Source organism: Anomalospiza imberbis, chromosome 5, assembly GCF_031753505.1.
Source record: "Anomalospiza imberbis isolate Cuckoo-Finch-1a 21T00152 chromosome 5, ASM3175350v1, whole genome shotgun sequence".
In the NCBI taxonomy this organism is placed as follows: domain Eukaryota; kingdom Metazoa; phylum Chordata; class Aves; order Passeriformes; family Viduidae; genus Anomalospiza; species Anomalospiza imberbis.
In genome coordinates, this window is record NC_089685.1 from 52,005,314 (window position 1) to 52,025,152 (window position 19,839).

At 44.2% G+C, this 19,839-nt stretch overlaps 1 protein-coding gene and 1 long non-coding RNA gene across 5 annotated transcripts in view; both read right to left on the reverse strand.

Annotated features, from left to right (window-relative positions):
- Positions 1-2,880: 2,880 nt before the first annotated feature.
- On the reverse strand, positions 2,881-4,334 carry LOC137474318 (uncharacterized). Its single transcript, XR_010999293.1, has 2 exons — positions 4,280-4,334; positions 2,881-4,104 (listed from the first exon to the last, which is right to left on the reverse strand). It is a non-coding gene; the product is annotated as an uncharacterized lncRNA (long non-coding RNA).
- A 258-nt stretch (positions 4,335-4,592) lies between these two features.
- Positions 4,593-19,839, reverse strand: part of CCND2 (cyclin D2) — a 29,700-nt gene continuing 14,453 nt past the window's right edge. For 2 of the 4 annotated variants that reach the window (XM_068190779.1, XM_068190778.1), the window contains 2 exons: positions 17,533-17,663; positions 4,593-7,327 (listed from right to left, as the gene is read on the reverse strand). In XM_068190779.1, coding sequence (XP_068046880.1) covers positions 7,172-7,327; positions 17,533-17,663 — 287 coding nt within the window. In that variant the 3' untranslated portion in view covers positions 4,593-7,171. Of the gene's footprint in view, positions 7,328-12,581; positions 12,869-12,975; positions 13,577-17,532; positions 17,664-19,839 lie in introns of those variants that run through there. The other 2 variants (XM_068190780.1, XM_068190781.1) reach the window with 2 other exon arrangements.

Sequence of the window (19,839 nt, forward strand, 5' to 3'; positions counted from 1 at the left end):
CGTGGGAGCGCCGGGCGCGTTCCTTTCCCCGCGCGGGATTCCCGGGGTCCTGAGGGCCGCGCGCGGTGCGCGGGCGCCCCCTGGCGGTTCCTCGCGCGCTCTGCAGCCCCCGCCGCGGCCCCTTCCCATTCCACGGCCCTCGCCTTTCCCGGGATCACGGATCCCACCCTTCGCCCTGGCGCTGCTGCTCGCCGGGGAGACACACCCGCGGTTTAGGCACTCCTGTCGCAAAGCTCTGTAGCGTTAGGCCAAGACCTAATACCTAAACCCGGGAGATTAAACATCATCATCAGCGCACACCACAAAGATCAATACTTTGTTGGGTCTAAGAAGCAGATCCAAAGTAATCAGAATAAAAAGCTTCTCGGAGAAGCAAACAAGTTGAATTTACAGTCATAGAATCATAGAATATCCTGAATTGGAAGGGACCCACAAGGATCATCCAGTCCAACTCCTGGCCCTGCAAAGACACCCCCATAATCCCACCCTGTGCATCGCTGAGAGCATTGTCCACATGCTGCTTGATCTCTGGCAGCCTTGGGGCCGTGACCATTCCCTGGGGAGCCTGTTCAGTGCCCCAGCACCCTCTGGGGGAAGAACCTTTCCCTGACATCCAACCTGATCCTGTCCTGACACTGCTCCAGCTGTTCCCTTGGGTCCTGTTCCTGGTCACACGGAGCAGAGATCAGGGCCTGCCCCTCCTCTTCCCCTCGTGAGGAGGCTGCAGAGTGTGATGAGTTCTCCCCTCAGAGACAATGTGAGGAAGCTGGAAAAATTGAGATCAATTTTTGTCTGACTGCGCTGGATGCAATGCTGATTTCATCCCTCATCCTCCAGCTGGTTATGTCCCACCCACAGCTTTGCTCAAGTTCTGAAAACCCTAATCAGAAAGGTCAATCTATTGCTTTTCAGGGATGCTTGTGAGTCCTCTGTCAGATGAACCAGAGCTTTTGCTCTAAGAAGGGTTCCTGAGTAATCTTGAGGAGCCAAACACAGCCGGACTGCTGACCTTTCTCACTCTCCTTCACTGCTCTGGCCTAATTCTTCTTGCAGTTTCTGCATGTTGCATTTTGGAAGAGCTCAAATAACAACCCAGTTTATTTTTAGAGAAAACTCAATGGCAAGACCAAGCTAGCACCACATCATTTCCACAGAATGACAGGCATTTAAGGAGACAGACATTTTCCCTGTTACTTGTTTTCTTCTTTGTTCCTTTCTCTCTTTCTCTAGCAGGTTGCAGCAAAACTCAGTGTTTTTCCTTACCTCAGTGTAAATACCTCATCTTTACTCACCTTGATTTGTAATCCTAATAGGTCTTGATTGAATGCCACTGCTGCTGAGGGATGCCCTTCCTCACAGTGCTGCTGGAGCCCAGCAGAGCACTGACCTGATGCTCTCCCCATCAAGTGTCCTCACTGAGACTCCCACAAGTTTCAGTGTTGTCTCCTGGCTGCATCAGCAGGAACATCGGAAGCCCAGCTGGAATGCAGATCACCTCTGAGAACCCTTTTAAACAGAACCACAATCACAGAAGCACGGGATGGGTCAGCTTAGAAGGGCCCACTGGGGCAGTCTCCCTGCTCCAGCAGGGTCATCCCAGAGCACAGGATTGTGTCCAGACAGCTCTGGAATACCCCAGTGAGGGAGACTCCACACCTTCTCCAGACAATCTGTTCAGGGCTTGGTCACTGCACAGTTCCAGTCCTTCACAGGCTCCAAGCTGAGCCTACTAAATGCTAGAAGGTGGTGGTCACGTTGTTCAGTGGTGGTCAGAGAAAACCCTGGACTTGTGATGTTTTAGAATCTCTAACTCTGGTGCAGACAAGCTGGGAAGTGTGAGACTTACAAGACATTTGGCAGGGAAGTCTTCAGAGACTTTCCCTAAAACCACAGGTCCCAAGATTGTGTGATTATGGCTAGAAAGATCTGTATCTCCCGACCCCCAGCTTCCTGATTTAATCCCTATTTCCTATTAATTTTTAATTCATTAATATTCATCCCATAATTCATAATTATTCACATTTCCATGCATGATTTATTCTATTTGTTTCTGTTTATTTTTGCTCATATGTTTCTTCATTTTAGCAATATTTGTTCTTTCGGGATTTTTTCCTTCTCCCTGTTCAGTTTATCTTGAAGTCTGTCTTTTGGATGTTTCCCCAGTATGTCTGCCCAAATGCCTCTTCTTCATTCTTCAGGGTCTCTTTGCTCTCCCCAGGAGTGAAAAAGGGCTGGAAATTCAGGAGAAAACTGCTACTGGATGGCAGTGGAGGAGAGGTCAGGCCAAACACATCCCACAGGAGCTTGGTCACTTCACAGCAGGCACTCGCAAGCAAATGTGGGAGAGGAGAGGTTGAGCATCCTGCCCTCCTGGCTACAGGCTGAGGAAGCAGACTCTGGACAATGGACTCATTTCTTCCCACTGGCCTCACCACAAATCCCACTCCTTTTACTCACGGTTTCCCCAGGTTTACAGAAAGAAAAACAATCTGATATTTGCAGTAGCATTCCAGTGCAACAAACAACTGAGTGAAGATTGAAATCGTATTTCAATTCATTGCAAAAATGTGAACTCCATGTGGCCTTTCACCAGCTCAATTTGATTCCCACAAAATATTTTGATCCTGCAATTTACCACTTTTTAGGACTTTGTTCTCCTTGAATCTCAAGGGATTACATGCCAGAATTTGCCTATCCAATGGGAAGGCAGCTACATTTTAGAGGCAGGCTTGTTCTGTGAGTGCAGCCTTCATTTTATATGTCTGCTAACACCATCTATCCAGATCAGAGGCTTAAGAATCACATCCCACCAAGGAAACACCACCATGGAATGAGTGACACAACCAAATTCACTGAAGGAATAAAAGCAAGGCAAGTAAATTTAGGTCAAGGTGAGTTTATTGTCCATACAGCATACCTAATCCCACCAGAACACTTTTCTTAGAACCATCTTTAAACTAGTCAAAACAATAGGTTATTAATAAAAATGACAACACTGAACAAAGACCTTTTAAAAGGCAATCAAGACTACACCGTATCAGAGTCTTATCCATCAAAAACAACCTCATGTACTTTCTAAATACTTTTGTTTACACTGATGTCTACTACCACACTTTCTAGCATCCCCTGACCACATAAACATCCACACCTCTTAAAGAGCACATTTGTGAGAGAGTAACGTTGACTTGATATGGCATCACACTCAATAAAGCAAAAAAAAAAAAAAAAACCCAAAAAAAATCAAAAAAAAAAAACCAAAAAAACCCAACAAATAAAAAACCAAACCAAAACAAAACCCAAAAAAAGTCTGAGAACAGAAACTGTGCAACCAAGAGTGATTTCTGAGGTACATGAGAACATGGTAATAAACATAGTGGAAAAAATCCAGTGGCCAGGTGGTTTGCTGAGTAATTAAGAGCTGTCCAATTACTCAAGCATAAATCATCGACATGGGATTACTTGGTATTTTTCTCTTTCACAAGCATGTTGGAAATACAAATAAATACATTATGAGGTGCTCCTACACTACAGTAACGGGAAGGAGGAGAAGACCATCAAAGTACCATCAATAGGAAGCTGAGAGAGAAACACTTTTAGCAACTGTCCCAATCCTTTGGCACTTGAGAAGGCAGAATCAGCAACACATTTTCTGTTCTTTTTTAATCAATCAATTGGGAGGTTTACGACTTCTGCAGTTCAGGAGGGGAAGATCTCACACCTCATTTGCAGTAACAACACACTTCCTTTAATAGCTGTTAAAAGAGAGTACTAGGCAGTCATTTTATTCTGAAAGCTAATATGAAAGCACTCAAGTTGTAGGGTTTGCAGCCTTCAAACAAACAGTATGCTGTAACCAGAGGGTTGGCACTTGCTGAGCATGTCACTGCAGCCGAGGACACTCCTCACCCTGGTGGGGACACACACAGACCCACCAGGACCCTGCAGGGAGTGGGAATGCTGAATAGTGCTGCCCCTTCCAGCACAGCTCGCCCCCACCCTGCTGTAGAGCAGCCGACCACGGAGGAGGCCCTCAGCCCCTGCCCCTTCAGTTCTGCAGAGGGGTGACCTGGTGGGATCAGCCCTGTGATCCACAGCAGGGATCATCTCTCTGTTCCACGGCAGGAATCATCCCTATGATCCACAGCAGGGATCATCCCCGTGTTCCATGGCAGGAATCACCCCTGTGATCCACAGCAGGGATCATCCCCGTGTTCCATGGCAGGAATCACCCCTGTGATCCACAGCAGGGATCAGCCCTGTGTTCCACAGCAGGAATCACCCCTGTGATCCTCTGCAGGGATCATCCCTGTGATCCCGTGGCTGCTGTGGGACTGGGGTGTGAAGGAGGTTGGATGAAGAGAAGGGGCAGGCACCCTAAACACAGGTCCTGCCTACACCTGGACTAAGGCACGGAGCAAATCACGCCAACATGATGGACACAGTGCCAGCGCTCGGAGAGGTCACCCCACCATCAGGACACTCTGGCACAGCTCCCCATGAAGCCAAGGGGCAGGGCTGCCAAGGAATGATCTGACCTGATCTGATCTGATCTGTGTGTGGCTCCACAGTCTTGCTTCAACAACATCAGCTACTTTTTCCTCCAGGACAGAGACACCGCTGCAAAATTCCGGGTGCTCCCAACGCAGAACATCGAGGCGGGAGGTGAGGCCAAGGCTGTGCCCAGCAGCAGTTTTGGGGAGAACAGACCTGCTCACCAGTGGAGAGTCAATGCATTTTTTCCACTATGAAAAGGATACCAGAGACCAAAAAGGAGCCAGTGCCCTGCCTCGGCTGCTTGCAACCTCTCCCGGGCGGGCCCCGGGGCAACCAAACTGTCACTGTGTGAGGTATTGTGAAAATGGGAACCATTTCTTGTCCAGCAAACCTGAGGTAAGTATACCATCTTTGCAGGATGTGATCAGGAAGAAAGGAGATTAAAAAAAAAAAAAGGAAGAAGAAAGAAGGAAAAAATAAAATTAAAAAAAAAAAAAATCATGAACACGCTATTAGGGAAAAAAAAACCTGTACAGGGCATTTCCAGTAAATCAAAGAACTCATCATATCTCCACTTAACCATCTACTTCAGGATTTGAAATTTAAGCAGTAAAATAATATATTATAAAAATGTTTATAAAATAGCAGCACACTCAGTGAAACAATACAGCTAAGTACTGTTAATGTGAATAAGAATGAAACAAATCATAGCTTCTTAGCAGCGCAAAAAAAAAAAAAAACCAAAACCAAAAAACCCCCCAAAACCAAAAAAACAACAAAACCTTAGAATCTTACTCCATTTTCTACCCTCATCTAGCCAAATAGGCTGAGTCCATACATATAATATTCTTCGAAGTAGCATGTTCTTTCTGGATTTTTGTGTTAAAAATGCGAACATTAACATTTCAACCAACAGCTTCATATTGTATATCTGCAAACCGTTAATACAATTGTGCAAAAAAAAAAAAAAAAACCAAAACAAAACCAAAAAACTAGAACCAAAAAAAAAAACCAAAAGTTGCTCCAACTCCTTTGCCATCTAAATGCCTCTTCGTTACAGGTGGAGCAGGAAAATAAATTCAAGTACACTGAATACACCTTTGTAATAAAACTCCAAGTCACGCACCTCGATGTTTACCACCACGGCTGTTGCACCAGCAATTTTCTTTCCTTGTCCATAGATAAACACGCAGGTGGTATTAAGATCCTTCTGTGACACTGAACAATACAGATGGTCAGGCTTTTATCCGGAATGTCATGACAGGAATGTCATCTGAAGCGGGTGTTGGTATTTCCAGCAACACCACAGCTAACCGAGTACACCAGATACTGGAAAATATTGACTATAAAAAGCTATACAAAGCCTTGCTTTTGTGACTTCTTTCTTTTTTTTCTTCTTTTTTTCTTTTTTCTCTTTTTTTTTGTTTTTCTTTTCTCGCAAAATTGTCATAAACCATCTCATTTAATCCCTTAGGAACAATTTTCAAAGTGCTTTTCGAATGAAATGGTTTACAAAAACGCTCACTGTGGATCAAGAAAGTTAATGAAATGCTGAAAAGGTGTGTGGGGAGAGTGGGGGGGAAGAGAGACGAGGGAGTAAACCAAACCTCATCTTCTTTAACACAGTGAGGGGCTATTACAAGGGAAGATGGACAGAGCATCATTTAAATGTCTTTGTGGCCAAGCTAAGAAGCTGCCAGACGTTAACATGGACGTGAAGCATTAGCACTGTAAAGGAATTTAATGCTTTTCCTAGATGATCCACCACATCTTGCAATCCAAAGGTTGGAGGTGGTCTGTCCAGCCAACAGGTCGGGATTAATGTGTGCATTCCCCCCACTGACCATGAACACTTGGGAACTTTGGCTCGGCCCACGGCTGGGTAAAAGGAATTGCCCTCATGCCAAACATGCTGCTGTGTTTAGAATGAACCATTTCGGAAGGAAAAGTAGATAAAAAGTCAAGGGGGGCAGAGGGGAAGTTGGGGAAAAAAAAAAAAAAGAAAAATAAATCAACTAAAAAAAAAGCCCAAAAGACACCTGCTCTTCTGGCTGGTAAAATAAAGCATCTTCTTTCTTAGGTAGCAGCTACCACAGACAGCAAGAGTAAACAAAACTAACATACAGAGATCCAACAAACACTTCTGACTAATAACAGAGGTGACAGATCAGCAAATCTCTTCTGCATTCAAAATGGTTCAATTGCTTCAGGGATCTTTTCCCACTTTGCCCTAAACCCCTTATTCTATTGCTTTGCAATCTAGTCAAGCCATAAAATCGCACACACAATTCCTTTCTTATATCTAAAAAAGGGGTGTATGCACTAGTTCATAATACACAGACAAGTATACTCTACTTTGTTCCCACAAATGCAGGCTTACATTGATCTAGCTACTTTGTATGCTTTTATAAGCATTTAATATCACTGATACATAATCAAATAGCAATTACCAAATATATTGTGGGATTCCCTTCTGTAGAACATCACAGGCACCAAACGCTTATATTTTTTTTTCATTATTCAGTTTTTGTACTTTTTTTTGGTTTTGTTTTTCTTTATACCTAAAAGAGCTTTAAATATGTTCTATGTGGGAGCAGATTAAAAAAAATTCACTCTAAAAATAATAACAAAAATAAAGGGTCTGGGGGAGCAAGCGTGACTTTGTGTGCCGATGTCCTCACAGGTTGATGTCTCTCACATCTGTGGGAGTGCTGGCCTGGTCCAGTTCATCCACTGTCTTGGACGGGTTGCTCTGCTGCTGCTGCTGCCGGACTTGCTGCAGGCTGTTCACGAGCACTGCCTCAATCTGTTCCTGACAAGCTTTAAGGCAGTCCTAGAGAAAAGAAAGCAAATTTATCTATTAGTAAAGATAAAGGTGGTTATTTTTATCTTACTTGAGCTAGCAGAAGTTGGAAGAGCATTGGTCGGGTGTTTCCGAGAAGTGCCTGCTCTGACGTGAATCAACCTTGAATTCTTAGAGGTAATCGCTGTGTACAAACTCCCTGGGTTAAACACTGTTTATGCTGTATTTATTAGGCTCTAAATCTTAATACTTTACTGGTCTTTGATCAAAAGGTTGCCCAGAGAAGCTGTGACTGCCCCATCCCTGGCAGTGTCCAAGGCCAGGTTGGATGGGGCCCTGAGTAACCTGGGATAGTGGAAGGTGTCTCTGCCCACAGCAGGGGGTTGGAACTGGATGATCCTTAAGGTTCCTTCCTACCCAAGCCATTCCATGACTATGATTATGTGATTTATGTGGTCTTCTTGAGCAAGAATTTAAGTATTACAGAGAAATAATTTTTCATTCTCCTATGCACCTAAGTTGGTCTTCTCTACAAAAAAAAATGCAATTTTATCCTGAAATAACTTCCATGTGCTGTACCAAGATCACACAGACAGACGCACTTCATACAAAGCAAACTGTTGGGCAATTGGAGAAGTGTTGAGGTTCCTGAACAAGCATGGTGCTCTGGGGCTGAGTTTTATCTGTCACACATTTGGGTCCCCCAGGCAGAGGCACAAAGGTCAGTTTATCTGTGAAAATTCACACAAGAGAAAATTCACAAAAGCCCCAAACATGCAGATGCATTACTGAACTGTAGAATCATTTAGGTTGGAAAAGACCTCTGAGACCACTGAGCCCAACCTTTGAGCAAACACCACCTTGACAAGCAGAGCACTGAGTGCCATGTCCCATCATTTTCTGAACATAAAACCAGTTCCCAGAGACCACTGCATTGCAAACTACAGAACTTTCAGAGAAACAGCAGGGTACAGTAGAGCAACATAAATATGGGAGCCTATCCATCAGGAGTCCCACAATAAACGTGAAATATAAACACAGAAATAAATGCAAAGGATTCACCACATTTAAACCAGACACAGCAATGAAGAAGGCGACTATTAAAATACTTACAGGATGTTCCACACTCTTGATAATACACTGGAAGACCAAATAATGTGGTTATTTTACCAGAAAAAAAATTGTGAGAAAACCTTGACAAACCCTGAGTTACAGGAGAAACTTAAAAATAAAACCCAAGCTGTGACTGTATGAACACAATGCCAACCATGTTCAGCGTGCTGGCACTGGGAGTATCAATCTGACACTGTGCAGGGGAACACGTGGCGCTACAAGAAATGGCATTTTCTAAAGGCAGCCCTGAGGAGTCCTTCTGGAAAAGGCACTAATACTGCAAATTTCCTGCACCCTCAGCCTGCCTAAGAGCTGGGTCTCTCCAGAAATCTTCAGGGAATAGAGCAACACAGGGTTTGGCAGGAGGATTTTCACAGCACAATGCTTTAACCAGAGTCCTCACAGCATCTGGCTAGGGCAGTGAGACAGAGCATCACCATTCCCACTGTCAGGCAGGGGAGCTGAAGAACAGAATGAGGCACTGACCTCCACAGGGTTCCACAGGCACTTGACAACCCACTACGGGATGTGCCTGCAACACTGAGGAGCTGGGCCCTGACCAACACACCCCTTTTTCTACACAGTAGCTGGTTATTGGGGAGAGTTTGAAATATTCATACATGGAGGATTGATTTGTCATCCCAGCTGGACTGGGAAAAACACATCCAGTGAAGAGGATCTGTTCCGCTGGCGATGCTGACGTTTGCGATGGGCGCAATTAGCTCCGGTGGGTAATGAACACCCATTTTTCTTGGCTTCCAGCCAGCAGCTGCTGGCTGCAAAATCCTGTCCTCAGATAAAGAAAATCCTTTATTATCAGCTAGGGAGGGCTTTAGGTCCGTTGTAAGCATTCACCTGTGCGTAAGACGGCAGTGACAACAAATCACTGTGTGGGTCAAGGCATTTTCAAGTGTGGGGGCACCAGCTTGGAGACTCTTGCAACAGACAACACTCCTAATGTGCTTTTTTTGGGTATAAGAACCTCTTCTTTTAAAGCACAGTTTCAAAGCACTGTGTCCTTCTGAAAACAAGCCAGACTTTTTTTAAGCAGCTTCAGTCTGAAAAGCTTAATGAGGCAATTTCCTTGCAGGCAAGCTTGGGGAAGGAAGGGTGGTGACATGCGGAACATGAGGCTTGAGCATTTGGAGTCAGCTTTGTCTGTTCCTAAACACCCTCATGTATGGTCATTTACACCATCACTGTTCAAACTTCTGATGGGCAGCACGATGATTCATTTCAGATAAGAAGAGGCTGAAATCTCCAGGTAACCCTATAGAGAAATGGGTCATTTCTGGTGTCTTCATTTTGTATATAAAACCTATAAAGTGGCTTCGACTGGAATTGTCACATAGATTTTATTTCATATCAGAATACAGAATCCAGGCCACTGTGTATTATTTCTCTGGTCTACAATTTTTGTGCTTAAAACCACCAAATTCTTTAAAACAAAGAAACCTACAGTAAAAATGCATTCAGTATGAAACAGTTTCCAAAAAAGTGTTGCTATTTACATACCAAAGCTCCTTGGATGTTAAATCTCTCAGGTGAAAGGAAAAAAAACATAATTTAGAGTATCTTATCAGCCCAGCTGTCACAACGTGATAAGGTAAGTAAGTGGCTTTATTGTATAGATGAGGGTATCGCTGGAACTTTCTGTCAATCCAAAGTTAAAGGACATGATACAAAAAACTACTAAAAACCCATCAGGACAAACAGCCCGGCCTTCCCATGACACAGTATTTTTAACTCCAAGTTTCATGGAGATTTGCTGCATGTGTACGTATTTTACTGGTGGACTTTAATTTTGCAAGTTCTAGATGGCTCTGACAACAGAGAATTAAGTTTTAAGAACATATCAAAGAAAAAACCCATGAATTGCACTATTTTCAAGAAATCTTCCTTGAAAGAACACTATAATGCACTGCAGTATGACCCCAGATTTTGCAATACAAGGTCTAGGCCATTCCTTCAGAATACTGCAGGGTTTGCCTTTGTTGTTTTTATAAAAAACTTTTTAAATGTGTGTCACATGGATCAACTTCCCCATTCTTCTATATGGTCTAGTAGTTTTAATGATTAAAATAGTTCTGGTACTTTCCATTCCATAGTTTTATTTATACTTCAGCATGTACAGAACTAAAAAGGCAATTAACTTTGGGGTTTCTTTTTTTTTTTCATTCTGAAACTCTTTCATCCGTAGGTGATTTCACTAACACACATTTGAAAGCATTTGAAGGAAAAGAAAAGCTCTCCTGTGTCTGATGAGGGGCAGCCTCCTGGCTATAATGGAAATGCTGGCAGTGAAAAAAATTGGAAGGAGGAATCAGCAGCTCTATGGCATGAGCTGCTTATTCAAGTCAATAATCATTGAAGATTTCAATTTCCATTCATGACAATCTTGAAAGAAAGCACAAGCCTTAGGGAAGATCCTGCAGAATATTACACATAATTCACTTTTTTGAACTTTTCAACACTTCTGTGGCATATGTATGTCCTACAGTGGTCACCAGCTTCCAGTTTCAAACTGGCATTTATGGTTCATTGGTAAGATACGAGGGAAGGCCTCCCACTCAACCCAACCCAAACCAACTCAACTCCAGCAACAGGCTCTTGCTTTGCACTGCCCAAAATCCCAAAGCTGGGAATACTAAAAAAGCCTTCTGGCATTCTTGTGTTAAAGGGCGATTAGTTTTCCACATATATATTAATTACTTCACAAAAAAGTGTTAAGGCCCCCAGTCTTTTCCTCTTTCTTAAAACTAATTGCAAAAGTGAAATTAGAAAAGGACTTCTTTTAGATGCAAGATCTGGTTTGATAAATGGAAAGGATGCTGGAGATACCCAAAATGACAGTACCGTTCATTGGACATGTACACATTGCTTGAATAATCTAAGGAAGCAGAAATCAGACATGCATTAAAGAGTTGGGATTTACATAAATTCCAGTGTGGAACATGTCATCTGTACTCCTACACACAAAAGCTGGCTGGATTCCTCCACTGGTTCACATTTAAGCCCCAATTCAGACCTCTCCAAAGCACATGCTTCATTGTTGACATAAACAGGGATTCCTTCCCAAAGTGGGGCCTTTGTGTGCTGAGCGCTGGCCTTTACCTCACTGACCTCCAAAGAAAGAGCCTGGAAAGCTGCTGTGGGAATATCTTATCCATTTACTGTATTTACAGGAATCTCACATCTAACGGATGCAGTTAAGACCCAGAACTATTTCCCCTCCTGAATGTATGTTTTTGCTACTACAACAAAGAGCATCAACCACAGGTAAGTGTCAATGTCTCTTTTTCAGGCTGGAAGTACAGAAAATAGTAATGTGCTGCTTCAAAGGATACCTCATGTGGACTAACAAGGACATCTCATTCAAAAAACAAAACAAACAAAAAAACCGCAAAAAATTAATTCATGCCAGAGCTTCTCCACTTACTGTTGCCACATTATTGCAATAATGCAATAAATAAGGTGACTAACATTAAGAATCTGAAATACAGGGCATTTTTCTTTGCAATTTTTTGGTCTTTTCAGCAGTTTCAAAAGTGCCCTTTCTAGATTCAGTTCCACTGTTTGCTTCACCACTCAGTTTGCTGGTTTCCTGTTGCTGCTGTGGGTACTTCTCATTGCAAACAGGAGAACAATGTTTTCAGAACTGGGAAAAGAGAGAGTAAAGCCAATACACCAGCAGGGCGATGCAGGGGCAGACGCCATGATACTCCTTGCTCAGCGTGACTTGGGATTCTGGCAATCTCTACCAGGCAATATTTTGAAGATGTGAAAAGGTGGAAAGGTGAAAAGGTGTCGGATTTATGCTGTTGTAAGAAACCCTCTGAGCGTTTAGTGAAAAAGGGGATTTTCAAAAAGCTGGGAGGACCTGCCTGCATTACACAGAGCTGCAGGAGCTGAGCAAGGATTCCCTGCCAGAGTGGCTGATCCATGGGAGCCGTTCCTCGGGGGCCTGGCTCCCCTCGGCGCGCCGGCCGCGGCCGCGCCTGCCAACGGACCCGACGGAACTCCACCATGAGCCCGCGGTGTCACTGCATCACCCCATTGTTGCTACACACGCACAGCACTCACTGGGGAACAAAAAGCTGAATGAAACAGAGCAGCTGCCAACTCAGGCAAAGACAACTTAGGAAACTATCTCATTCTTCCTTTCTCTGGGAGGCTATTTCGCCTGTTGTTTCCTTGCATACAAAATGCGGTCTGCAACAAATAAGGCAGGATAAGATACAGCAAGTTCTGTTTCTTGCTTCCAAAACCACAGGCCCTAGACACTACAAAGGAGGGGATAAATGGTGTATGTGCTCCAGGGACAATGTTCAAATGCGATCCATTCAAGATAGATTTCCATGATTTTTTTACTGCAGCTCTGAATTCTTGAGCATGATGGTTCTTCACTTCCGTTTCTGTGCAGAAATCTGCAAATCTTTATGAAAGGATGTCTCTGATCTTGGGAATAATAAAAAAAACATCCCAGCACTGACATGTGGCACGTGTAAGTGGAGATATTTTAAATGCCATTTATTATGGATCCAGTCTTCAAAACAGCCCCACTCCACATTTTTAAGGGCTCACGGCCAGCTGTTTTGACGAGCCTTTAAAAAATGCTTGGTTCCTTGCTTTTTTCTACTTCAGACCCTTAAATATGCTTTAGATTTTCCAAACCACTCAATACACACCAGTTACCATCTGGGAACAGACTTTTAGAGATGACTTCTGCCCACATACAGGCATTGGCTCTGCCTGAAAACCTCTTCCTGGCTGCTGATGCTGGGGAGACCAACTCTGTGTGTCATCCAGATGCAACCTGGATGGCTGATCTTCCAGGAGATGAGGGAAGAGATTTACCCAAGACAGGTCTCAAGCAAAGCAGAATATTGATTGCAAGGTTTTAAAATATGCCCTACCCATTCAGCTATCCTTCCTCACATCCCGTAATTGTGCACAGCAGGGATGCTCGTATCCTCCTCCAAAGCATCTGGCTCCACCAGGGACAGGATACTGCTTGCACTGGAGTGCTGGTCTGGGATGCTATGGGAATTCCTGACTTCCTGAGTTGTTTGTTTTTCCTTTGCAATGACCCACCAAGAGATGCACAGGGAGCTCTGAGGCTTCCGGCCAGTAGGTCTGTTAACTCTTCGCTCACTAGCCTCTCCTCTGCAAGTAACCACAAAGGAAATGTTCCCAGCCCCTGGCAGGAGAACAGACTGGAACATGCAATCCCCATCCTTCAGAGCTGTGTGAAGTCAGAATCAGAGGCACAGAACGGTTTGGGTTCAAATGGACCTTAAAGGTGATCTTGTCCCACCCCCCTGCCATGGGCAGGAACACCTTGCTCTAGACCAAGTTGCTCAGCATCTCATCCAACTTGGCTTTGAACACTTCCAAGGATGCGTAGGACACAGTTTCTCTGGGAAACCTGTGCCAGGGCCTCAACACCCTCTCTAATTCTAATTCTAATTCTAATTCTAATTCCTGGTTTCTTTCTAATATCCTATCTAAACCTACTCATTTTCCATTTACAGCCATTCCCCCTTGTCCTGTTACTACAGTTCCTGATGAGAAGTCCCTCTCCAGCTCTCCTGTAGCCCATTCAGATGCTAGAAGGTGCTCTGAGATCTCCACACAACTTTCTCTTTTCCACCTGAACAGCCCCAGCTCTCTTGTCCTGTCTCCACAGGGGAGCTGCTCCAGTTCCCTTTATCAATTCCACAGCCTGCTCTGAACTTACTCTGAGAGTTCCTTATGTTGGGGGCACCAGGACTGCATGCAGTATTCCAGGTGCAGCCTCACAAGAACGGAGTAGAGGGGGAGAATCTTTTCCCTCAGTTGTGTGGGATTAGCCCTTAGGGACAGTAGCAATCAGAGAAGGCAGCTCAGATGCACCACGCAGAGCTACTTTCACTACCCTTCAGGCTGCTGAGCTTCTCCAAGAGCAGCTCCCTGCCGTTGATTTCGGTCGGTGGAAGGAGTAATGAAAACAGGGTTTGCCTGGCGCTGTTGTCACACTTTCTCCAGCCTGTGATTCAACCCTCACCAAACAGCCCAGGGCAGCTATTTACCAGCAGTAACTGTTATCCCTAAAATAACAGTCCAGGATGCCTTGGACAGCCCCATCTCAAGTCTAGGGCACTGCTCTGGATTCATACAAGGATATCCAACACTAATGTGTTTTTGAAAGAAACTCTCGTGCTGATTGTCTGCCTACCCAACCGCTGGGCTCTAAATTACATGTTTTGTTATTAATAACGTATTTTTGGTCTAATTCTTAATGAAACATCCATTAAAAACATTCATTTTAGCTGTAAATGCCAAACTCCAGTCTCAGTTACACTAATGTAAATCTAAAATAACACCACTGATTTCAGCCTCCTGGTTAAAGCTGCTATTTCCCAGCAAATAAACTGCACCCTTAAATTATCATTATAAAACAGTGAAAGTTCAGAAAAGCTCACTGCACTTAAGTTGCATCAGGGTTTCATTACCATTCTTCCTTTTCATCTGCTTGCAGCTTTGAAGCTGAGATTTTTTCATGCTTCACCTCAGACAGTGACATTTTTTGAAAAGCCAGTGGCAAAGTCCTATCATCTGTTTCCATGCTAAGCAATCACACACTCCAAAACAAAAATGAAGCAGAAGCCTTGGCACCCTCTGGATGGGAAGGACTCTTCCCCAGCTGCCTGATGGTTCCTGTGGGCTACCAAGAGGCACAGGGGGCCAGAAGGTTTTCCTCTGCAGAACTGTTAATTTCTGTGACTTCCCCATTTTTCTCCCAAATGATGGTCCTAAAGACCAGGAACTCTCATTTCTCCCTCTTCCCTAAGCCCCCACTGGAAAACAAAATCATTCACACAGTGACAATGAATTAATTGTGCCACTGCAGGAACAGCTCTCAGGCATCAGAAATTCGGAAGTGAGAGAACTGAAGCTCTTCATTCAACTTTAATTAAGTCCCAGTGTAAAATGCATTACAATAGTCTTTACTCTTTATTAACACAGCCTTGGGCCAACTCTTACACAATCCAGACAGTAGGTTTTTTCCAACAATACATTTTACACATGAGGCTGGTATTACTACCTCTTGCTAAGCCTGCCCAATGCTTCTCCCATTTTCAGTTGCTTCTCTCTCTCTCAAGCTTTATCATGTGGGATGTAAGTTTCCAGTCTTGGGCCCTTTTGTATTTTTCCAATGCATAACTCACAGAGAAAATACCTAGCAAAATATTTCTCCCAAATTTAAACAGCAGGCTAATGAAAAATACAGTATTTTGCCCAAACTCAAAAATTTTGGCAACCTTTGGTTAGGTTGAGGCTTCAAAGCTTGCAGGGAGTTAAAGCTACCTCTGCCTCACAAAGGAAAACACCTTGAAAAAAATAACAGCACCTCTAATTTCTGCAAAGGCTTATACTTTTTAGCAATTAAATTACCCAGAAGCTCCTTTTGTGATGAGTTTGTTCTCATCTCATTTGGGCTTTATAGTCTGTGCTCCTGTGGGCTGAGACCAGGAGCAAAGAAAGGAAGCTGGTCTCTACCCAATGCTGATAGACTCTTGGAGAGGAGATGGGAACAGTAAAATGTTAGGAGTTCTTTGTTATTTGGGAAGAGTATTAATTTTTTCTTCTGAAGGAATGTAGGCTCAGTCAGATCTGGGAAGATTTTCACCAAGATGGCAAAAAGCATGCTTTTGACAAAAAAATCCTGCTAAATTTAAAAGAAAAGGTGTGAAGGCATTTTAATTGCAAAATTAAAACCCCATCTTCTAACCAGTTAAGAACTACTAAGATGTTTTTGTAGGTATTCTCTTTCAGATTAAACAATCTGATTAGAAAAGCACAGTAGATAAAATCTTTCCGAATTGAAAGATGCGGCAAAAGGGCCTTATAGGGCTTACCCACAATTCTCTCAGGCAGTGAAGGTGTTCCTCCTCTCAGAGGGACAAAGGGGATCAGAGGGCTGGAGCAGCTCTGCTGGGAGGAAAGGCTGAGGGAACTGGGATTGTTCAGCCTGGAGAGGAGAAGGCTTTGGGGAAACCTCATTGTGGCCTTGCAGTGCCTGAAGGGAGCCCACAGGAAAGATGGAGAGAGACTCTGGACAAGGGCCTGGAGTGACAGGACAAGGGGGAATGGCTCCAAAGTGACAGAGAGCAGGTTTAGATTGGATATGAGAAAGAAATTGTTCCCTGGTAGGGTGGTGAGGCCCTGGCACAGGTTTTCCAGAGAAGCTGTGGCTGCCCCATCCCTGGAAGTGTCCAAGGCCAGGCTGGATGGGCTCTGAGCAACCTGGGATAGTGGAAGGTGATCCTGCCTGCGGCAGGGGAGTTGGAATGAGACGATCTTTAAGGTCCATTTGAACCCAAGCCATTCTGTGATTCTATGGTTTAGACTTCAAGCACTCTGAATTGGAAATATTCCTTTTTCTGTGCAAATCCAATTCAAATTAAAATAAATGGGAAACCTCAGAATTGCATTTGAAAATTAGGATCAATTTGATTGTAAGGAAAAAAAAAGTATCAAAAATCTCCCCTTTTAAGTAACCTGGACTAATTACTCCTTTTTAACCAAATCACATACCCAAATCTTCATTTAACAATGCTATCACGGATGCAATAATGCCACATATTTACTCTATGAATCAAAAACAATAAATTAGCACACATTAAGGTCAGCTTGAGTTGTGCCTGTCTCATGTCCTGCCTTGAAATTAGCTCATTATTCACTTCCTCCATGCCAAGAATTTTTAGGCGACACCTGAAGGAGGGCCAGAAGAGCAGTTTCATGACTGCAAGCACAGGACCAACAGCAGCACAACTCCTGGTTTGCTTCATGCCCCAGGGAATGCTGCCTGCTCACCCCATCACCCAGGGCTCCTGGGAAGGTTCAGCCTGCTGGACCACCAGCCCGGGCAGGCAAAGCAGGCTCTCCCCACCAAGCCTGAATAAAATCTGAATTCCAGGAAATCAAGGAGCTTTGGAGACTCAAACCAAAGTGCTGGGTCCACACTTCACTCCCTACAGAAGCACTCCCCTCCTTTGCTCCACTCAGCCTTCAGGATCAGGCCCAGTTCTCCTTATGCCCTGGGAAGTGAAAGGAGAAGAGGAATGTGGGACACTCACCACATCTGTGTTTGTGATCTTGGCCAGGAGGTCCGTGAGGCTGTCCCCATCATCGAGTTGAAGGCCACAGATGGCTGCTCCCACACTTCCAGTTGCTATCATTGATGGTGGGTACATGGCGAAGTTAAAATCTGCAAGAACAGATCTGGGAATTAGTCCAAGCCCAGACCAGAAAAGCTGCAAAACATCAGAGGCAAGCAACATAAAAAAAACCACACCCAAGAATAAAACCCGGGGAAGTAGAAGAAAGGGAAAAGTGCCACTCTTTTTGGTCCCATGGAGCTCATTAGTCACACTGCTCATCACAAGCAGTCAAAGGAGGGGGAACAGACCTGCAAATTAAAATGGAAATGCAGTTCAGTCTTTTATTCTCACTGATGCATAAAGTAAACCTGGACAATTTTTAATAGTCTTTCCTTAGTTTTAAAGAAAAGGAAAGAGAAGAAGGAGGCGTTCTGTAATTTATGTCAGAAATTTGGGTCTTGGTCACATTAGACCTCTCTGTATAACCAGAAAACTAACTGGAATAAGGTATCACAAAGGACCAAAATGAGATTTTTAGTCACGTCAATTTTTAAAGAGTTAATTAATTCGAGCATTTAAAGACCTGTCCAGGAAAAAGATTTTAATTAACGGTTCATCTTTACTACCTTAGCAATTAGGAAGTGAGAACACTTACAGCCCATAGCTATGAAATCAATGAACAAGGATCACATTTGTCATTACTACTACTTCTTAATAAACAAGCTGAAAACACACTTCAGAACTTCCTCTCACACATCTGTCAAATCAGAAGAGAAATTAAAATAAAATCCTGTGATCTTTATAAGGCAATTTTATGGTTTATGATACTGCCACAGACACTGGTTTATCAGCACTAGTTTATCTTGCTAAATACCAGATCTCCCATATCTTGATATATTCCTAAAACGAAACTTGATTTGCAAGTCCTTTGGTTCAACAATAACTCATTAACAAACCTTGCTCTACCAATTTTCAGTATTAGCAAACCTTTCTCTACCAGTTCTCAGCTGGGGGAACTGGAGTAGAAGGAAGAGTAAACCAAAGTAACACGTAAGAAATAAATTACAAGCAATACATTCCATCAATAGAAACAGATTACAGAAAACTGCCCTGCTGCAGATCCCAAATCCCCTCTGTTCACGAATTCTGTAACCCTGCTGATGTCTGTGTAACCACTGCGGTTTTAGACACATGGAGAGCTGTTCTCAGCCTCCCAAACTCCGAGCTGGCACATACTTCAATAGCTGTGGAGACAGCATGTTCTTCTCCAGGCTGGAATACATCCCTGGGATTGAAGCAGTCCAGTAAGAATGGCACTTGGGACATAACATTCACCCAGATGGACCAGAACAGGGGTGTCAGAAGTGGGGAGACAAAAGGAGGAGTTGAAACCCTGGCATGGATTTCTCTGTCTCACAAAGCCACCAGCAGGTTCCTACCTGCATGCCCAACACTCCACACTGCTTCCTACCAGACATCACACTCTGACAGACACTTTTGAAGGACAAATTCCCACTGGCTGAATTAAGGCATATGGACTGCCATTATTATAAAAAGAATAATTTATGCACTATGGTAATAGTAAGAATCCACTGTACATAGGATTCTTGGAAATTAAATTATATTGCCTCCCACTAACGAGTGAGACAACAGGAGAACCCTGACTCCCAAATTCTCAGTCAGGACTCAGCCCTGACTATGCTGATCTTAGCACATGGCAAGGGAATGGGAATTACACTTCCAGGATTGCACTTTCTGCCAGTCACCAGTGGTGTCCCCCAGGGCTCAGGGTTGGGGCGAGTTCTCTTTGAAAATGACCTGGATGAGTGGATCGAGTGCACCCTCAGTCAGTTCTCAGGTGACACCAAGTTGGGCAGGTGTGTTGATTTGCTTGTGGACAGGAAGGCTCTGCAGAGGGATCTGGACAGGCTGGACTGATGGGCCCAGGCCAGACAGATGAGGTTCAACACGGCCAAGTGGCAGGTACTGCCCCTGGGTCACAACCCCCAGCAGCTGCAGGCTGGGAAGAGCCCAGCAGGAAAGGGCCTGGGCCTGCTGGTCCACGGTGCATGGCCAGGAGGGCAGGAAGGCCAAGGGCTGCTGGCCAGGGTCAGCAATGGCGTGGCCAGCAGGACCAGGGCAGTGACTGTCCCCCTGTCGTGGGCACTGGGGAGGCCTCACCCCAAGTGCTGCGTCCAGTTCTGGGCCTGGCACTGCAAGATGGACATGGAGGGGCTGGAGCGTGTCCAGAGGAGGGAACGGAGCTGGGCAAGGGGCTGGAGC